The sequence below is a fragment of the Podarcis pityusensis genome (assembly GCF_964106645.2).
Source record: "Podarcis pityusensis genome assembly, chromosome: 5".
NCBI classification, from domain to species: domain Eukaryota; kingdom Metazoa; phylum Chordata; class Lepidosauria; order Squamata; family Lacertidae; genus Podarcis; species Podarcis pityusensis.
The window spans coordinates 80,062,752-80,081,409 of NC_138032.1; the positions used below are offsets into that span (position 1 = coordinate 80,062,752).

At 42.2% G+C, this 18,658-nt stretch overlaps 1 protein-coding gene and 2 long non-coding RNA genes across 6 annotated transcripts in view; 2 read left to right on the forward strand and 1 right to left on the reverse strand.

Moving 5' to 3' along the window:
- SH2D4B (SH2 domain containing 4B) overlaps window positions 1–11,802 on the reverse strand; it is a 92,404-nt gene extending 80,602 nt beyond the window's left edge. For 2 of the 4 annotated variants that reach the window (XM_081005032.1, XM_081005038.1), the window contains exon 1: window positions 5,799–7,310. In XM_081005032.1, the coding sequence (XP_080861158.1) occupies window positions 5,799–5,985 (187 nt within the window). In that variant the 5' untranslated portion in view covers window positions 5,986–7,310. Of the gene's footprint in view, window positions 1–5,798; window positions 7,311–10,416; window positions 10,642–11,677 lie in introns of those variants that run through there. The other 2 variants (XM_081005033.1, XM_081005036.1) reach the window with 2 other exon arrangements.
- Window positions 6,274–7,683, forward strand: LOC308476993. Its single transcript, XR_013986323.1, has 2 exons — window positions 6,274–6,374; window positions 7,306–7,683. It is a non-coding gene; the product is annotated as an uncharacterized lncRNA (long non-coding RNA).
- Window positions 11,803–11,939: 137 nt separating the features above from the next.
- Window positions 11,940–13,850, forward strand: LOC308476983. The gene is made up of 2 exons (XR_013986311.1): window positions 11,940–12,096; window positions 13,427–13,850. It is a non-coding gene; the product is annotated as an uncharacterized lncRNA (long non-coding RNA).
- Window positions 13,851–18,658: the final 4,808 nt, after the last annotated feature.

The following is an 18,658-nucleotide window of genomic DNA, read 5'->3' on the forward strand; positions in this document are numbered from 1 at the left end:
GGCTTGGGAAAAGATAGCACTGTCAAATAGAATATTAGCGTCACAGCAGATTTGAAATGAGGGTGAAATGACCCATTTCCTTCTAATACTAATTAGGCTGCTTTAAAAGTACATGATAATTTTTTCTAATTGGCTTCTCCTGACATACTACAAACAACAACACAAAAAAATCAGACAAGCAAAAAAAATCCACCATTGCTTCCCACTAAAATTAGTATTTCTGCCTTATATACTATACTAAACTGGACATTGAACTTTGCCTGGAGAGACATGACATATTCACTTAGCCGTGGAGCTTTCTATTTATTTATTTCATTAAATATTTCTTTGCTTTTCAGTAGTGATCAATTCTCTGTGCAGATTGTCACTTATAAGCTGATAGGCAGAAGAGACAAACGCCACAACTTATTCCCGAATTATAAGTGGCTCCTAAGGCAAAATACTTTTGGAACAATGGAAACATTGTTTGAAAATGGTGCCACCGTGACCATAGTGGAAAAGTTGTACGGTTGAAAGATGGTCTCTTAAACAGGCTCCACCTTCTGCATAATCAAAAGGGACAGAGCCAGATGCTGTTGAATTTTCCAGAACAGCAGGTTTTTTCCCTCATCAGTAAAGGTGCTTTGATCATCCTGGAAGGCAGTCTTCTCACCATTCAGGGTCAGATATTTTTAAAAGAAGAAGAAAAAAAACCCTGCAGATTTGTCATTCTATAATTGATGAAGGAAGGCATTATCCATAATTGATTAACACAAATGCTTTGTTGACAAAAGACGTGGGTGGTTAATAAATGGCATATTCAGGCTATTATCTGGATTTTGCTATTTTAGGACAAGCCCCCAAGTCAGTAGCAATCAAATGGCATATAAGGAACCTTAGTGAAAGGCTCACGCTCAGTGATTTCAGAGTAGTTGTTTCGTGTCCCAGATAGCTCAGTTGGTCAGAGCGTGGTGCTGATAACACCAAGGTTGCAGGTTTGATTCCCGTATGGGACAGCTACATATTCCTGCATTGCAGGGGGCTGGACTAGATGATCCTCAGGGTCCCTTCCAACTCTATGATTCTATGTATGGTAGGTATGTGGCTGAGAAGCGGGTGCTACTAGTTCAGCCTGCATGCTGGGAACAGCACAGAGGCTGTACCTGTGGCTTTGATCAATGATCTTCACTTAGAAATCACTAAGGGAAAATGATATGGCACTATTGATCCTACTTTTTCTCTCAGCAACCTTTGATCACAGGGTATAGACACCTGCCGAACTGGTTCTTCTCATTTTTGTCAGGGAGGCCCCAGGGAGGAGTAATGGTCAATTCCCCTTTGTGGGTGCCCTAATGTGGAGGTCCTTGGAAGCAGAGATCTATTCTAGCCTCCTACTCTGAGTAAATGGAAAAGTAATACAGCTTTGCGAGATCATGTTGAAGAGTAACTCCCATATTGTGCTCCAATATACACTTAACTGTGAGCTGGGAGAAAGAGAAAAGAAAAGAATTTTAAGCTCTCTTGAGCCCAAAGTACTCACTCGTGAAAGAGATTTCCTACTCCATTTCTGTATGGTTTAACCAGTCTGCAGACATTAACGCACACTTTTTAAGTATATCCAAAGGGCAGGGATGGTTTTCCGGTTTACTTAGAATCTGTGGAAGTTGGTTTTGCTGTTATGAACGAAACCAAGCTCCCATTCATAACATCTAAAATTATCCTGAAAGCTATGCAAAGAGCTGATGGAGGTAGGAGCCCAAGCTAAGGCACATCTGTTACTACAAGTCTTGTTTAATCGTTTAGCTCTTAAGTAAAAGAAGCAAGATTTATGCACAACAAGGGAGCCCAGCATTAGGCAGAAAAAATAATCCTTTTTCTACACAAGTGCCTAACTAACAGCCCTACTAAGGTAACCTGTTATGAAAGACTTTGGGGCTTGAATGGAGAACCTCCGGGTTCAAGGCTGGGACTGAGGGCGTGCAGGTCTCAGACCCTTCTACAGACACAGAAGGGAATCGTGTGTGAGCTTCAGCCCCTGTGATTGACAGGCCAGATTAAGCCTCTGGATTAACCTAGGGTAGGTACTGTATGAACCTCTGGCCACCAGACAAATTGATCCTAATTTGCCCTGTGAGGCCATTTTTGCCAAGCCATGTTCACCTGACCCACAACTTGACATCATGTAATTTCAGGTGTGGGGCTAAGTATAGTTGATTTAATTCACACTGAAATGCAAATGTATGCGTATTAATGAAGGCTTAAAATGGAAAATGGCTAAACATGTATTTCCCAAACTTATGATCTGAGATGAGAGGTATGTGCTGAAGAAACACCACAATATCATAGGGCATAGAGAGACCTGCCTCCTATGGAAAGACCTTTCTATTGAAATTTTGCAGTAAAGTAATGCTTCTCCATTTGAAGTAAGAATCCTCCTTTCAGAGGGCGAGATAATGTATGTGGTTAAAAATTTCAGATTCACATGGTATAATGTACAGGCTAGGGTTGCAATCCCTAGCACACTCAGTTGGAAATATATATCCACCTAAGCATTGTGGGTCCTACTTCTCGCTAAAGAAGCATCGAATGATGCTTTAAGAAAGCAAGCTATGGAAGCTCCTGGTTCAAGACTCACCTGGGACAAAAACTCATTCTCAGCCTTATTAGAGATCCCTAGCACAATCACAGGGTTCCAAGACCGGGAGCAAGGCAAATACGTGTATCTGAAATGGGTTGAAATCTGGATGCCAGGTGCTGGATAGCTCCATCGGTAGAGCCTGAGACTTAATCTCAGGGTTGTGGGTTCGAGCCCCACCTTGGGCCAATCCACGTTGTGCATTGCAAGGGGTGGACTAGATGACCCTTGTGGTCCCTTCCAACTCTACAATTCTAGGATTGTATGACTCTAGACATAGAGAAGCCCTAGGAGGCAAGTGAGAATCAAAGGGCTTAGCGACACCTCCGTTTGCCCTGCTGCTTTCGCTCGTGGAAACCAGATCTTTAGCGCTGAATCGGAACAAATGGCAATCAGGTTCTCTGCAGCTTGACGCTTGTTCTGATTTAGTGCCAAGGAGCGGGTTTTCCGGAGGGAATCGGCAAAGCCATTTGAACCCATGCTTTCTAGGCATGGGGCAAACAGGAGTGTGCATGAGCCGAAAGTTGTGTCTGGGGTGTTTAAGCTACAATAGCTCAAGCTGCGGCCAGAAAACATTGAAAAACGTGCACCAGCCCTGTGACATTCCTAAAACTCTAGATAATTTGAGGTATTTTTAATTATCTTTATATTTCCACAGCTCATCCTTGAGGGGTGTACAAAGTTCTCTCCAGCCCCCTTTTCACCCTCACAACAAAGGCAAGTTAGTCACCAAGTGAGAGTTACACAGCTTGAGCCAGGGTCTCAGTCTCCCCACTCTGAATCCCAACACTCTAACCACTACAGCACACTGGCTGGCATAGGGCTTTCTGTGGAACACAGGGCTGTGAGACTCCTTCTCACCATGCAAGCTGCAGTGCCAGTTCAAAGTCACCCATGTAAGTTTTTCAGCTTAGCCTACTGGCATAACCTTGGTCTCCATTGTACTCCAACTCAGTTCAGAATTGATCAGGCTGCCTTTGTTCCCATTTAAGGTGAAAAACATTGTCCTTCTCTTTTATGAAGGATGGAAACAACTTTCGCCAGTCACTCTGCCCCAATTCCACCACACACACACACAAAAACTGCAGCTAAAGACACGGGCAAGTCATTTGGAAGGAGCAAAGTGTCATAAAACATTGAGCATAGGTGAGACGCGTGCATGCAGAGATAGAAAGACAGTATAAAGTTTCCTGTGATCGTTTTCTCCTCTTTTTCATCATTCTTTGTAAACCAGAAAATTAATTACCCGGAAAACAATTCTGTGCACTAAAAAGCAGAATAGGTTTAATGTATAATTTATATATGGAAATGCAGCTGTCAACACTGTGACAAATTACTATATAAAAATGTTGCAGTTACATTTTTCGGTGTTAGTGTGCATTATGTTCATCTTCTGCACAAGACAATCTTCATCCTCTTAATGTTGTTTTGGCGCACAGAGCTGAGCTGCATTCTGAAGCCCCTACTCCCAACAAATGACAGATCAATCAAACTGAACAGGCTTTTATTTGCACATGGGAGGGAACTGCAAGAATGCAAGAATGCTCTTGAAGGTCTCCCGAAGAGATACCCTTCACACTATATTTAAAAACAGTGGGACTTAGACAAGCGAATCAGAGATTATAAAGTCTTTCAGTCCCAGTGTGAATGGGCCATTTTGGGCACTTCATATGCTGTGCCCGCAAAACACCTCTGACTGACGTGTGTCTATGCTTCTGACCCTAGATGACTATAGCACACAATTATCTCATAGTCTTTGCTTTGTTTACAGGAAAAACTATACAGTTGTTGTTATTGATTTATTATGCAAATACAAAACAAAGGTACATACATCTGGCAAAAATAAAGACAAGAAAAGAAAAAGAAAAGAAAAACACACACATACCTACATGCAAACAAAAACAAAACAGGTACAAAAATAAATACGAAATGAAAATGGAACACATTCAAAGAATATAAACAGTAAAGTAAATAGCTAAGAAAGACATCCCAGGGTGCCATTTCTCTGCTGAGGTACTGGCTTTTCTGGGATGGGTTCCATTTGCAATTATTATTATTAGTAATGCCCCGCCCATCTGGGTGGGTTTCCACAGCCACCGTGACATACCCTACAACATTTCTCCAATGACAACAGGGACGTCCTATTCCATAATAATAATTTTTTTATTTATATGCCACTCATCTGACTGGGTTGCCCCAGCTACTCTGGGAGGCTTCCAACTTATATAGAAGCATTAAACATGTTTTTTTATATATATTTTAAAAAAAAACTTCCCCATACAGGGCTGCCCTCAGATGTCTTCAAAAGCTTGTATCTCCTTGACTCAGGGGCCGAATAACTCCATACTGCCCAACATTTCTCCAAGGAAAATAGGGATGCCCTAAGGAAAAGTGGGACATTCAGCATCAAATCAGAAACTGGGACAGCTTCTGTAAATCCAGGACTGTCCCTGGAAAATAGGGACACTTGGAGGGTGTGTCGTGAAATAATGCAGGCATAGGCAAACTTGGCCCTCAAGATGTTTTGAGACTACAATTCCCATCATCTCTGACCACTGGTCCTGTTAGCTAGGGATGATGGTAGTCCTAAAACATCTGAAGGGCTGAGTTTGCCTATGCCTGAATTAATGTATAATCATGTCCTCATGAGGCATTCAGAGGACAATTTAGAGAGGGAGGGTATTGCTCACCACCCCACTCTAGCCCATTCACACCCCAGTAGGGGGACTGGTGGTGCCAGTAGGCCCTACATTTCTGGTCTGCTAGTTTTACACACTGTTAAGCATTATACAGAAACAATGAGTCTATGGATTAGGTGTGCAAGTCGAAAGGCACAAATCCCCACGCATAAAGGGAAACAAAGAGTCGTGCTTAATCCATAGAGGAGAAAAAATTCAGAGCTGACTTAATCCCCCTTCATTTCAATGCGACTGAACTGCAACTACCGTATTCTGCACTGGAGCCATTGTGACTCATTGGGCAGAGTTCTAGGCCTGAACTTGGAATGCTTAGGTTCAAGACCAATACACCTGGCAGTTGCCTGGGTGAGGTCTCAGTTTCCATCTTCTTGAGATTTCCTTCACAGGGCAACTGCCAGAGCAGACAATATGAGGAATACACAGACATTGAGACATTCAACTCCCCACAGAAATGACTGGTGATCAGAAAAGCTGTCAAATCTTACTCTGCTTGAGTCTCGCTGTCCTTTGCAGCACAGCCGCCTCTCCCTCCTGCGTGTCTTCCTCTCTCTCCCTCCATCGCCTGACCTGCTCTTCCCTCATCTTGTAGAAGAGGACATGCTTCTGTTCTTCATTCAGTTCAGCCAGTAGCTCCGGATCGATGTACATATCCCGCAAAATTTGCTGCAGCATGGCAATCCGGTCAAGAAAGCAATGCGTGTGCAGTGGCCAGGTGGAAAAGACAAAATTCAAAACTGAAGGGAAAATACCCTGTCCAGTCCAGCCAACTGAACGCCTTTAGCACTTCCTCAAAAACAACTTGAAATGAAAGTGCTGGCCCTTCCTGAGAGGGATTGGGTTCTCTTTCATGCTCCGATCGCTTTCCGTTAATCGCCACAATAATAATAGCTTGTGTCACCTATCAACAGGTGTCCAATGGGGGGGGGAGAGAGAGATGGAACAGGAGATTGGCAGGGCAAAGGCGTACAAACAAGGATGAGCCACTTGGATGGTATTAAAAGGCTCCCCAAAAGGGGAAAGAGGATAACTCCTGACAGCTGCCACTTAAATACCTGGAAACAGTTCAGTATTTTACAAAACTGATCCGATTATGGCACGGTGTCCCATGTTTCTTGCTTCTCATTCCCACGGTGGTGTGTTCCCCTTGATGTAGTGCTGGGGATTTGTGCCTCGGGGTTTATTTTTAAATCTATGATGTCATGGTGAAAAGTAACAACTACACCGGCGATATCTATGTCATTCCAGCGCCTTTTGGGAACTGATCCCTTCCGATAAAAGGCAACACACGTTTACACATTATCTGTATCGCTGCTTACTCTCCCTGGTCGCTGGAGTACACGCCACCACCTGGCTCTGTCTGGGGTCATGTTTACTTCCTGCCAACAGACATGGTGATTCAGCACTAACGGATTAAAAAGTTTTTTAAGGGGTTTTTTCCCTCTCTCAAACTTGCAGAAAGAAATGGAAGAGCAGCCCAAAGCTGTCAGGAGGAAAACTTGCAAGGCAGCTAATTAATATTAATTAAGCCAAAGTCTGGCCTTGGCAGTTCAAGCACACTGCGTTAACCCTCCTGCCATCGGTGTGTTTTCCATTCTGCGGTGGGAAGATAGAGACGAGATTGCTTTTTAAGCAAATGGTGACCTTTTGCTGTTTACTGGCATTTTCCTGCTCTCCGTGAAATACTATTGTTAGCTCCTCGGGGTTTCTATTACAATAATTTATATGCAACTAATCATAGCCCCGTTCAGCCTCTAAGGTCTAAGATGTGTAATAATAGATTTTAAAGCATAATAGACGATGGTAAAATTCTGTTAAAATCCCATTTGAAACAGCTAAATGCATAACAAAACTGCCAACCAGTTGAACTCAGGCCACCAAAAGGCCATGGAGATGTTAATAGTCTAACAAGATGCTCAGGCTTCTTTGAATTATTCAGATATCATCAAAATAGTTTTGTAAGACATCTACTCTTTTTTCCCCCTTGCTTTTTAGAAAAGATAACTATTTTTTGGATCATCAGAATGTAAGAGTCCTGCTGGATTAGAGCAAAAGGTCAAGCAGGATGCTAAGGGAAGGCAGTCTCTCTGGAACATCAAGAGAACCATTAATTCAAAAGGCTACATGACCTTAACATTAGCTTTCTGACTTCAGATTTTCATCGGCTGAGAGTCACATCCTTGGCCAACTTGTATCGGATTCCTCTATGCCCGTCTTAGGTGGAGTGACACCTTAACCGCATCGTAGCATTTAGACTGGAACAATTCCAGTGCCTCTAAGGAAGGTATCGTCATACTCGAGAGAACTGAGTAGTATAAAAAAAGGCTTTTCAAAATAAAACCTAAAAGAGCCATTAAAAAACAGCCTGATGAATACCAAGCATACTGAGTAGCCACAGAAAGTCGGGGACGAGAAGCAAATGGATGTTTTGGATCCCCTTATAGTTTATACTACCCCGGAGGAGGACTTAGCTGGCTAGCTAGTATCCTGAATAGGAACATTTCTCTTAGAAGGCAAGAATACAACATTTTGTTGCAAGTCTCGGTTATAATCTAACTTCCATCTACAGTCAAATCCACATCATACATCCACATGGATTACCCCAGAGAATCCTGGGAGCTGTAGTTTGCCCTTACAGAGTTGCAATTCCCAGCACCCTTAACAAACTATAGTTCCCAGGATTCTTAGGTGAAGCTATGTGCTCTACATGTATGACATGAATGTGACCTAAAAACCTCTGCTCCATTTTCAGCAAAAGAAAACTGCTAAGTGCAGCTATTTCCACCCATAAACTGACCAAAATATCTGCCATAGGCAACACAATACACAGAGCAGTGATATAATAACAAAATGCAAATTCACACAAAAATACAGTGGTACCTCGGGTTACATATGCTTCAGGTTACATACGCTTCAGGTTACAGACTCCGCTAACTTTGCTTCAGGATGAGAACAGAAATCGTGCAGTGGCGGCGCGGCGGCAGCAGGAGGCCTCATTAGCTAAAGTTGTGCTTCAGGTTAAGAACAGTTTCAGGTTAAGAACGGACCTCCGGAACGAACTAAGTACATAACCAGAGGTACCACTGTATTGCATTTTGCTATCACATCACTACCCTTTGTATTACAGTTGCCCTTGGTGAAATATTTTTGTGTGTGACTTTTTGCATAGGCAACATAAGACATTGTGGAAAGAATTTCCCCTCTGTTCTTTGTTCCCCCAACTCAGCATTCATACGCATATATTGCTGCTGGACTTGGAGGTTCCATTTAACTATCATAGCTGGTAGCTGCTGATAGAACTATCCCCCATAATGGAAGGTTTCCAAGCTTCTCGCATATCTTTTTCCCAACGTCAGTGAGAATGATGTAAATCAAACAACTTGTTTGTTTTAAGAGGTGGACATTTACTGATCATGATTCAAGGTAACAGAAAAGGGCAAAATTCTCTAAATGATTATTCTGGTCAAGGTCTTTCTTTTTTCTTTTTGGCAAAAGCTTCCTTGGCAAAACTCAACAGTCAGTTTACACCACCAAAAACGCTTTGTGTTAATTGTCAGAGCAGTTCAGCATCGGAATGAGTGGATCACTCTCTGTCAGGTTCACGGGTGTTCATTTGTAATTCTGTCCTATTCCATTTCTGCTTTAATCTGTTATTTTCTTTAAAAAAACCAAAAGCTCATGAAAATTTATATTTACATTTGCTGACAAATATACATTTCTAAACAAAATTTCTCTCAAATTACGCATTTCTAAAATGGATTTTTCCTAGAATACTACTTCTTGAAGGAGTCCATACCACTGTCAACAGCTTTTACTGTCAGAAAGTTCTTCCTGGTGTTTAATCTCCTATTTTGTAATGCAAAGCCATGGGTCTGGTCCCTACTATCTAGAGAAGAAAACAAGCTTGCTCCATCTCTTATATGACACCCTTCAGATACTTCAGATATCTCCTCAGTCACCTATTTTCCAGGCTAAACATACCCAGCTCCTTCAACCGTTCCTCATAGGGTTTGGTTTGCAGATCCTTGAGCATCTTGGTCACCCTCCTCTGCACATGTTCCAGCTTCCTTCTTAAATCATGGAAGCCAGAACTGGACACAGTACTTCAAGTGTGGTCTGACCAGGGCAGAATAGAGCAATACTATTACTTCCCATGTTTGGAACACTAGACTTCTGTAGATGCTTCTAATGCTCACTGGCAGCATGAAGACACCCACTGGTGGAGTATTTTCTTCTTTTTATTTGCAAACATACATGCATGCCTATTTCCTTACACCTTGTTCCAGTTTGCTTGTGGGCAGTAAAGTCCCTGTTGGCTCCTCTTGCACATCAACTCCATTGAGTGGAGTGGAATTTGGGGAGACTCACAACAACCTCTCTGCTTGAGACTGGTGATGACTTCCTTGAACAGGGGAGCTCCATGGGTTGTTCCCATTGACAGGAATTGGAGGGGTGTAAAGAGAGAAGGTAAAAGAAAGAAACATCTTCCCTTCTTGCCCCACCCCTCTCCCTTTGATTTTTTTTTATGGTACATGCTTGTCTGAGATGAATTCAACAGAATGCTTTTATGTTAGTTGTGGTGGTTACAGTAGGGAAGCCTCTGATAGGGATTGAATGAGCTATCCTAATGTCACAGGTTGGAAAAGTAGGCAGAAGTGTATCCAGCTATCATTGTCTGGACAGCTTGATCCTACAGAAAAGCAAGGCAGGAAGAATCAACAGAAGAAGCAGAGGTATCTAGGGAAAGAGAGTGGTCTGCAAAATTGCAGCAGTCTAGATTCAAAAATCAAAAGGAAGATCTACAGAGCTGCTGTCAGGGCAATTGGTTAGGGTAGAATGAATAGGATGGGGCCACCAAACATGGCAGGACTGACCTACCACACAGCAGGAGGGGGCGTCCCTCCAAGACTATTAAATGCAGAGTCTGAAATTAACTAAGCACACAACTGGAAAATAATTTCAGAGGAAAGAAGGAAAGCTGAAAGAGAGTGGGGGCAGAAAAGAGACCTGCACAAGCCTAGGGATCTGTAGAAGGGATGAAAGATGAAGCTCACATATTGATTTGAAATAGCCAGCCAAATCTTTGACTTAAAGGTCTCTTGTTACCTGCTGTTTTAATGTTGTCACTCAGCATTTGGTAAACTTGGTGTCTAGGCCTTTGCCTTATAATTCCCCTTTCTTCAAATAAGAGCAGAATTGTTGTTTTCTAGAGCAAAAGTTCAGAATGTATTACTCTTTGCGTGGTTGCTATCACTGCATAGCACATGAAGTTTCGTCGGACCAGCTGTTTATATACCACTTTCACAGACAGAAGGCTAAGCTCTTGGGACTCTGTAAATATACAAGAATTACCTCTTGAATTCAGGAAATAGTGTACAGGTGCCCTATTTATGTCTATTTATTTATGTCTATTTATGTCAAATGTTAGAGAAGCCTGTATAAATCCTCTAAACTCATTGTGCTTTTGTAATGAATTACTAGTATTATTATTATTAAGCAGATCTTTTGCATATAGGTGAACAACACAGCCTTCAAGCTGGACACAGCATAGTTGCATAGCCAAGTGCAGCTGTCTCAAGTGAAAGTTGATGTAACATAGCAACTGAAGGTATGTGTGTCAGCTCGCTCTTATCAAGCAAGAAGCCACTAGGCAGCCTTAGATAGTAAAGCTTGTAAATGTCATTGGAGAAGATTTATGTTACAGGATCTTCAAGCATAGGGGTGGGGGGTTAGCATCTCCAAGACACAAAATAGCTACCTAGCCAATATATTCTCCAGGTCATCCAAAAGTCAATGGGCCAGCTCTAGACTAAGTTAGATGCAACAGGACAACCTAGTTATGACTTGTGCTTTGAAATCCATGGAATCTCAGTGCAACTAAATTAGTCTGGATTCAACCCAATGTATTGGTGACCCTCAGCAGGGACAGCTTGCCCAATGGGGCACAGCCATAGCAGTAGCCACTCAGCAGCAGTGTCACTGCCACTTACTGGGAGAGGAAAGGGGAAGATGGTGGCCAAGTTGGGGTTGCATGGGCAGACTGGTAGTCCCAATCCAGTGCTCCCAATGGGGGGCCCACACAGCTCCATTGTTGCTGCTGTCTCACCCCTCTCCTAAGTGCTAGTGATGTTGCTGCCTGGAGATTATTGATGTGGCTTCACCCCACCGAGCAAGTGGCTTCTGACCCCTCTCTAAAGGTCACCTGGGAGCCATTGTAGAATCGCAGGCAGATTCTACCTACTGTGAACTTTCAAGTGGTTTATTTGTTGGTGACACAGACTTCTGTAGAGAAGAAGAAGAAGAAGAAGAAGAAGAAGAAGAAGAAGAAGAAGAAGAAGAAGCAGCTTTGAAGATAGCATACTCTGACCTTTGCCTTGAGCCAAGGAATCCTTGGAAGTCTCCTCCTGCCATCCGGCTTACAAATATCATGGCAAATGAGAGATCAACCTGGCCCCATTCATTGGGAGGAGCTGTCTTGATTCCAAGAACACTTGACTCCAACTGCCAGTTGAACACCTCTGGAACAGCACCAACTGCTATTAAAGCCACCAACTGCTCTTCAAGCAAGAACATCACGAGGGAAATTGAGCCTGGATGCAACTGGACATTAACTCCCACGTAACTCACCATTTTGTTCTGCCCTTGAAGGACTGACCACTCTCCTCTACCTCTTCTCTTCCTTTGTGTCTCTTTATATAACCCTTGTGGCAGTACCCTTCTCTCTTTCAATTGATGAGAGTCATTTTGAGAGGCTGTCATTGTCTGAAAAGTAGGATAAAAAGCATTGTTAAATGTCTGGATAAGATATAAGGACTTACTTGAAAACAAAACCCCAAGGTGGTTGTCACCGATGGAAGCAAAGACTCAGAAAAGGCTCAATATGGAGGTCAAATGGCCGAAATATTGGGAAATTTTGGAACAAGACGGAGATAGACTGAAATTGCAGAGTTTTGAGAAATTAAAAGACAAAGTGCGAGACTGGCTTCATTATTATCAGATAATGGAGGCATACAATTTGGATAAGAAAATTGGTTTCCAGGTGGAAAAATCAAAATTGGAAACAGAACTGTTAGAACCCAAAACTAAGATTTTGTCAAAAATCTATAACTTGCTGTTGAAATGGAATACTCAGGATGAAATGGTGAAATCTGCTATGATTAAATGGGCACAAGATCTTGGACATAATATTATGTTTGCTGACTGGGAATAGTTGTGGACCACAGGTATGAAATTTACGGCATGTAATGCCTTAAGAGAGAATATTATGAAAATATTATGAAAATGATATACAGGTGGTACATGACACCAGTCAAGCTTGAAAAAATCTACCATTTGCCCGATAATAACTGTTGGAAATGTAAAGAAAATGAAGGTACATTCTTTCACCTTTGGTGGACGTGCCCAAGGATCAAGGCTTTCTGGGAGATGATATATAACGAATTGAAAAAGGTATTTAAATATACCTTCTTGAAGAAACCAGAGGCCTTTCTCCTGGGCATAGTCGGCCAATTGGTGCCAAAGAAGGACAGAACTTTTTTTATGTATGCTACTACAGCAGCAAGAATTCTCATTGCAAAGTATTGGAAGACACAAGATCTACCCACCTTGGAAGAATGGCAGATGAAGGTGATGGACTATATGGAATTGGCGGAAATGACTGGCAGAATCCGAGACCAGGGAGAAGAGTCGATGGAAGAAGATTGGAAAAAGTTTAAAGACTATTTACAGAAATATTGCAAAATTAATGAATGTTAGAATGATGTCGGATAGAAACTAAGTGGTCTTTAGCTGAAATGTTATAAGGGAATATGAAAAAAAAATGGTTTATTAATAGGTAAAAATCTAAAATTACAAATACTTTATGATTAATGATTAGGATACATAAAGAGGGGAGGGATTTGTTGAACTAATAACTGAATTGGAATACAAAAAAGGGAGGTGTGAGGAGGTCCTGGAAATAAGCAAATGAAGGCTAAGTAACGGAAGGAAGGAATTGTTTTTAACTGTTTTTATTTTGCATTTTTCTTTTTTCTTTTTTTCTTTTTTTGTCTTGTAATATTCTGAAAATCTTAATAAATATGTTATAAAAAAAATGAAAAGTAGGATAAAAATATAGCATTATTTTTTTATTTGCTTTTCATAACAAGCCCATGAAGAAGAACACCTCAATTCCCATTTTACAGATGAGCACAACTGATGCTTAGGGAAAATAACTTATACAAGATGACACTTCTAGACATTGGGTCAATGCCCTAACCAATTGATTGTGCTGACTTTTATCACAACTCCTTACTTGGCAAGGTACTTGAGTTGCCAATGTAGTTTTATCCTCACATCTCCAGATCATTCACCCAGCAAAAGGTTAGTATCTCATGTTCAGTTGCCTTTAACCTTGAGATATAGATAGACCGACAGATAGACAGATGTATTCTATTTCCTTCCCATTGCTTTGAAAATTGTATGGGGGGGGGTCTGGGGTCCATAGCTTTCATCAGATTTTCAAAGGTTCCTGTGAGCCAATAAAAGGTTAAGAAACACTGCTTTCACTGGTAATCTACCTTATTCGCTCGCCTTGATTTTATATTTTCACATAACTTCCTTTCTCTAAACTAAACAGCTCTCTGGCTCAAACGCAAGAATGCTGAAGCAGCACAAAAAGAATTTTATTCAGAGTTTATGAGATAGCCAAAGCCCACCTCGGCTGTGACATTTATATAAAAACAGTCAGGTACTGCATATGTGGAAAGGAAGATGGAGGGGAGACCTTCTTAAATAGAGAGGATGTTAGGCTGGAAGAAATAAAAATCTTAATCCTAGACCAAGTACATGACATATACATGATCATGACATTTCATTCTGGATTAATTGGCCTGGAATTACTACCACTACTGTGCTTACAATTAGTAATCTGTATTAAAATTGTAACCCACATATTGTAGTATTTTGCCATTTTAGGGAATTAGGCAGTTATCCTAGCTATGGTACTGAATTTTCAGAATTCAGGATTTTCAGAGGTTTTCCTTCTTAAGGCTTGCTCTTTTTGCAGATGGTGGGTGGGTGGGCTGAAACCTTTGTCAAACCTTCTGAAATTGTCAATGTTTGAATTGATACCTCTTGGTGTCATTTTTAGGCAACAGTTCTCATTAGGTTCTATGTTTATCATGGGGTGTACAAGTCACTCAGGTACTAGATACCAGATGGATGTCATTATGTTATTACACTGACATATCCTGTTCTGACAGGGGTGAATCACATGCCAATGGGAAGCCTGCAAACAGGAAATCACTGAGGATGAGTAAATATTTTTTTTAAAAAAAATCACATGGTAGAACCAATCACATATCATACAGAAAGGGTGATGTCATCACAATACTGACTAAAGCAGGCATAGGCAAACTCGGCCCTCCAGATGTTTTGGGACTACAACTCCCATCATCCCTAGCTAACAGGACCTGTGGTCAGGGATGATGGGAAATGTAGTCTCAAAACATCTGGAGGGCTGAGTTTGCCTATGCCTGGACTATAGGGTAATTCAATTCAAATATTTACTGACAGTGAGCAACTATTCTAACCAGAATTCTGAGAAACAAAAATGAACAGAGAAGTGGGTGAGTAGTTCTGACTTAACTAGTGCTAATTATGCCAGTTTGGTCTCAGATTGGTTTAAATTCTGCACCCTACATCAGGGGGTGGGGAAATGGCCTTCAAGAATTTCTAGAGTGGCCCACCAGCCCTCTACCCAATTTATCAGTGGCATCAGTTGCAGTATCAGCAACAGCAATTGTAAAACACCCTTGGATGAAGCAGCGGTATATAGATTTAATAAATAAAATAACATGGGGGTGAAGAATGTACCTGAGAACTTTTGATTTAAACAAGAAAACTCTATTTAAATAGATGCACTCAATTTATATAAACAGTGTAGTCCAAAGAAAAATACTCCACAGTGTATATTTTGGATTTCTACCATCTTTATGTAGCTTCCAAGCCACCGCTAACCTTGAGGAGGTATGTACTTCTAAATGCATCACTATTTGAAACAATAAAATGCTCTGAGCAATTTTTCTCAGTGCTCTCTCTAGCAAAGAACCACCCACCTACCAGATAAACAGATTGGCTTTAGAAAGCCAAGTGGACAAAGTGGTATCAGCAGTGCTGGTGTATATAGAGTGGCATTCAACTCAGTTTTACTCAGCGTAAACCCCTTGAAATTAATGGACTTAATGTAGCCATGGCCATTAATTTCAATGGTTCCACTTTGCATAAAACTTAGTTGAGTACCCCCTTCAGAAAGGTTCACCGTGGAGGGCTGCCATCATTGCAGCCCTTGGAACATGACAGCTGTTGCTTCCTACCTGCCATTACCAGGTAAGGAAAGGGGCACCAAGGTGGGAGGCCCACCTGAGAACCCACTCACACCCAGAAACAGACCTGTTCCGGTGAAATAATAGGTCCCATGATCCTCTGCATTTCACAGGGGTTCCTTAACAGACAAGGTAGAAAGAGTTCCTTGCAGGTAGAAACAGGTGGGTGGCGAATAAACCCTAATGCACAGCTAGGTTCAGATGGGGTGGGGTGTCTGATCACTACAGCACAAGCATCTAGTGAATTCTGGTTCCCAGGCTTTCCTACCACGGCCAAAAAGCTGTTGCATACACTTCAGTATAAAGCTTCACATCTCTCTCAAGTATACTAATTGCCCAGGCTGAAGTGGCAATACAGATGTAGAGCATCATCGAAAAGGGCGCCCAGATTTCCCCCACAAAGGGCTTCCAACACGTGGCCAGGAAAAAAGCAAGCAAAATGTAAAACAGAAATGGGCTCTCATAAAAAGCACACTCTGAATATGTAAATGCAGCAATGAAACTGCTAGCACATTTGCAAAGCAAAGCAGGGTCTGGTACGGTTTCAAATTGGATGGGAGACCTCATGTTGAGATACCTGCAATGCAAGGGGCTGGACTGGATGACCCTCGCGATCCCTTCCAACTCTACAATGCTATGATGCCATGAGAAAGGGAGGGAAAACACAAGCTTTTATCTAATTAAATTTCAAAGTATAAGTATGAGTCAACCGGCTAGCTAAAGCGTGTTAAGGAATAACAAAAGTCATATTGTCTCTTGATTATGCACCCATATATACTGTTTGCATGTGGCACATTAGAGGTGCACAGCATTTATTATTTTGTGAACCTTGGAAACATAATGGTTGTGTCACCATAGACCATGGAATCTGGGATCAAGCAGTGGGAGAAGCAAACTGACAGCCTGAGAAGGGGTGAGGGCGATAATGTTTTATTTGTGGCTGTCTTCCCACGCAGAGAAGCGTCAATGAGAAAAGAAAATGCAAGCGAACACTCACCCAAACAAATCTTCCCTGCCTCCAATCTACCCAAACACTACTGTCAATTCTTAAAAATGGAATACCTAAACCCTGTTTTCTCCCCACCCTGCTTTAATTATGGATGGTTTGTTTGTCTCCTTTCATTTACCATTTCTTTTTCCCATTCAAAGGACATAGTTAAGTCTATGGTGCCCTCTCATGGCCAGCCTACATGGTGCTTTCAAATAGGGGGAAGGGAGAGTCTTGCTAACTACGGCTCCACTTATCTGTGGTAAACTGCCTTGGAAAGTGTGACTGCATACCCTCCAACACCTTGAAGACAAAATCCAGGATGCCATCTTTCTGGGCACCATCTTCCCATTTTAAAAGCAAGAAAGCTTTTAATGTTTGATGTATCATAGTATTTTAATATTCTTTTGGAAGCCGCCCAGAGTGGCTGGGGAAACCCAGCCAGATGGGCGGGGTATAAATAATAAATTATTATTATTATTATTATTATTATTATTATTATTATTATTATCACGAGAGCACGGCAGCCATCTTGGTTGCCATGATCTTGTGCAGTTATGCTCCGTGCCCCCCCCCCGAAAAAGTGTTTTTCCAGGCACAGTGCCCCAAAACACACATTTTGGGTATACCATGCAGCATCGCAACCCAAAATAACACTTTTTATGGGGGAAAGCGCGCCACAAAATCGTGTGAGATCAGGGCAACTAAAACAGCTGCCATTTTTTCACGATAAAAAATGGAATGGTCCTGATTTTTCTGGAACATATGCAGGATATGTGATTGTGAAAGGATGAGTGTCAATATTGTAAGTGATCTAATGTACAGCGATATTCCCAATTACAATCCCACAATGTAAGCCAAAGCGAGTGGCACCTTCCTGATGTAGGGATTCAGCCTACTAGAAAGATACTACATATGTTTTCTGAGGCATAAGTTCCATGGGGTTCTACTGGACTTGCTCCCTACTGAGTGTGCTTAAGATTGCTGTGCCTTCAAATCCACAATAATTTGGTATGGTTAAAGTTACCTGGTTGTACAAATGAAATTTATTACGGTCCCAGACCAGGTTCACATACCGTACTAAGCAAACATGGAGCACTCGTCCTGTGGGAACTTAGTTCCCTCCGCCTCTCTGCCCTGAGCCTCTGCAGCTCAGGAAAGGCTGGAGGGTTACCAGACCCAGAGGCAACCTCCTCTTCTCCTGGGCCGAGAGCGGAGCACCTGCAGGCAATGGGTCCTCCATCACCTCTGGGGCTAGAGCAGACTCATCTGGTGCCTGCACCTGAGGATCCAGCACAGGTGAGGACCCTTCAGGCTCAGGCCCCAGCCCCAGCTCAGCTGGTTCTGGAGGTGGGGACTTCTGTGTAGGCTGGGATTCCTCAGGTTCAGCCTCTGAGTCCGAATCCCAGGCCATCATATTTAGCCTCAATGAACAGGAGAAAAGTGCAAGCCAACATCCCAAAAAGCATCTCCCTGCATCACATGAGCTGCTCTCAAAAAATGGCTGAAGTCTTCTTTAGTGACCGAATCGAGGCAACTCATTTTCTTTGTCGAAGCCAGAAGGGTATGCTCTCCTCAATGGCAATGAAGAAAATGAAAGCAGGAGGAAGAGAGGAGAGTTCCTCCCTCACAGTGCCTGGGCTAGGAGGATGCCCAGAACCACATTCCAATTTCTGGTGGTCTCTTGGTCGGTCATTAGAAAGAGCTATTGCTTTGAGATTCTCTTTGGCCAAGTGGAAGCTGCCATCACACCTGGGGAAGGCAACGTACTGTCACATGTGATCAGTGAAGCTCAGCTGTTAAAAAGTACTAGGCAAAAGGACATGAACATGGCAGTGCAAAGAAGAAAGGCAGGACAAGCAGTGTAGGAAGGTATCATCAACCATATCACCTCATGGACCACTCCTCTCACCAGGTGTACCTGTGCCTCTTTTTCAGAACACACTAAACAGGCTGGCATTATTGAATGAAGCACACACAACATCTGTACACAAGG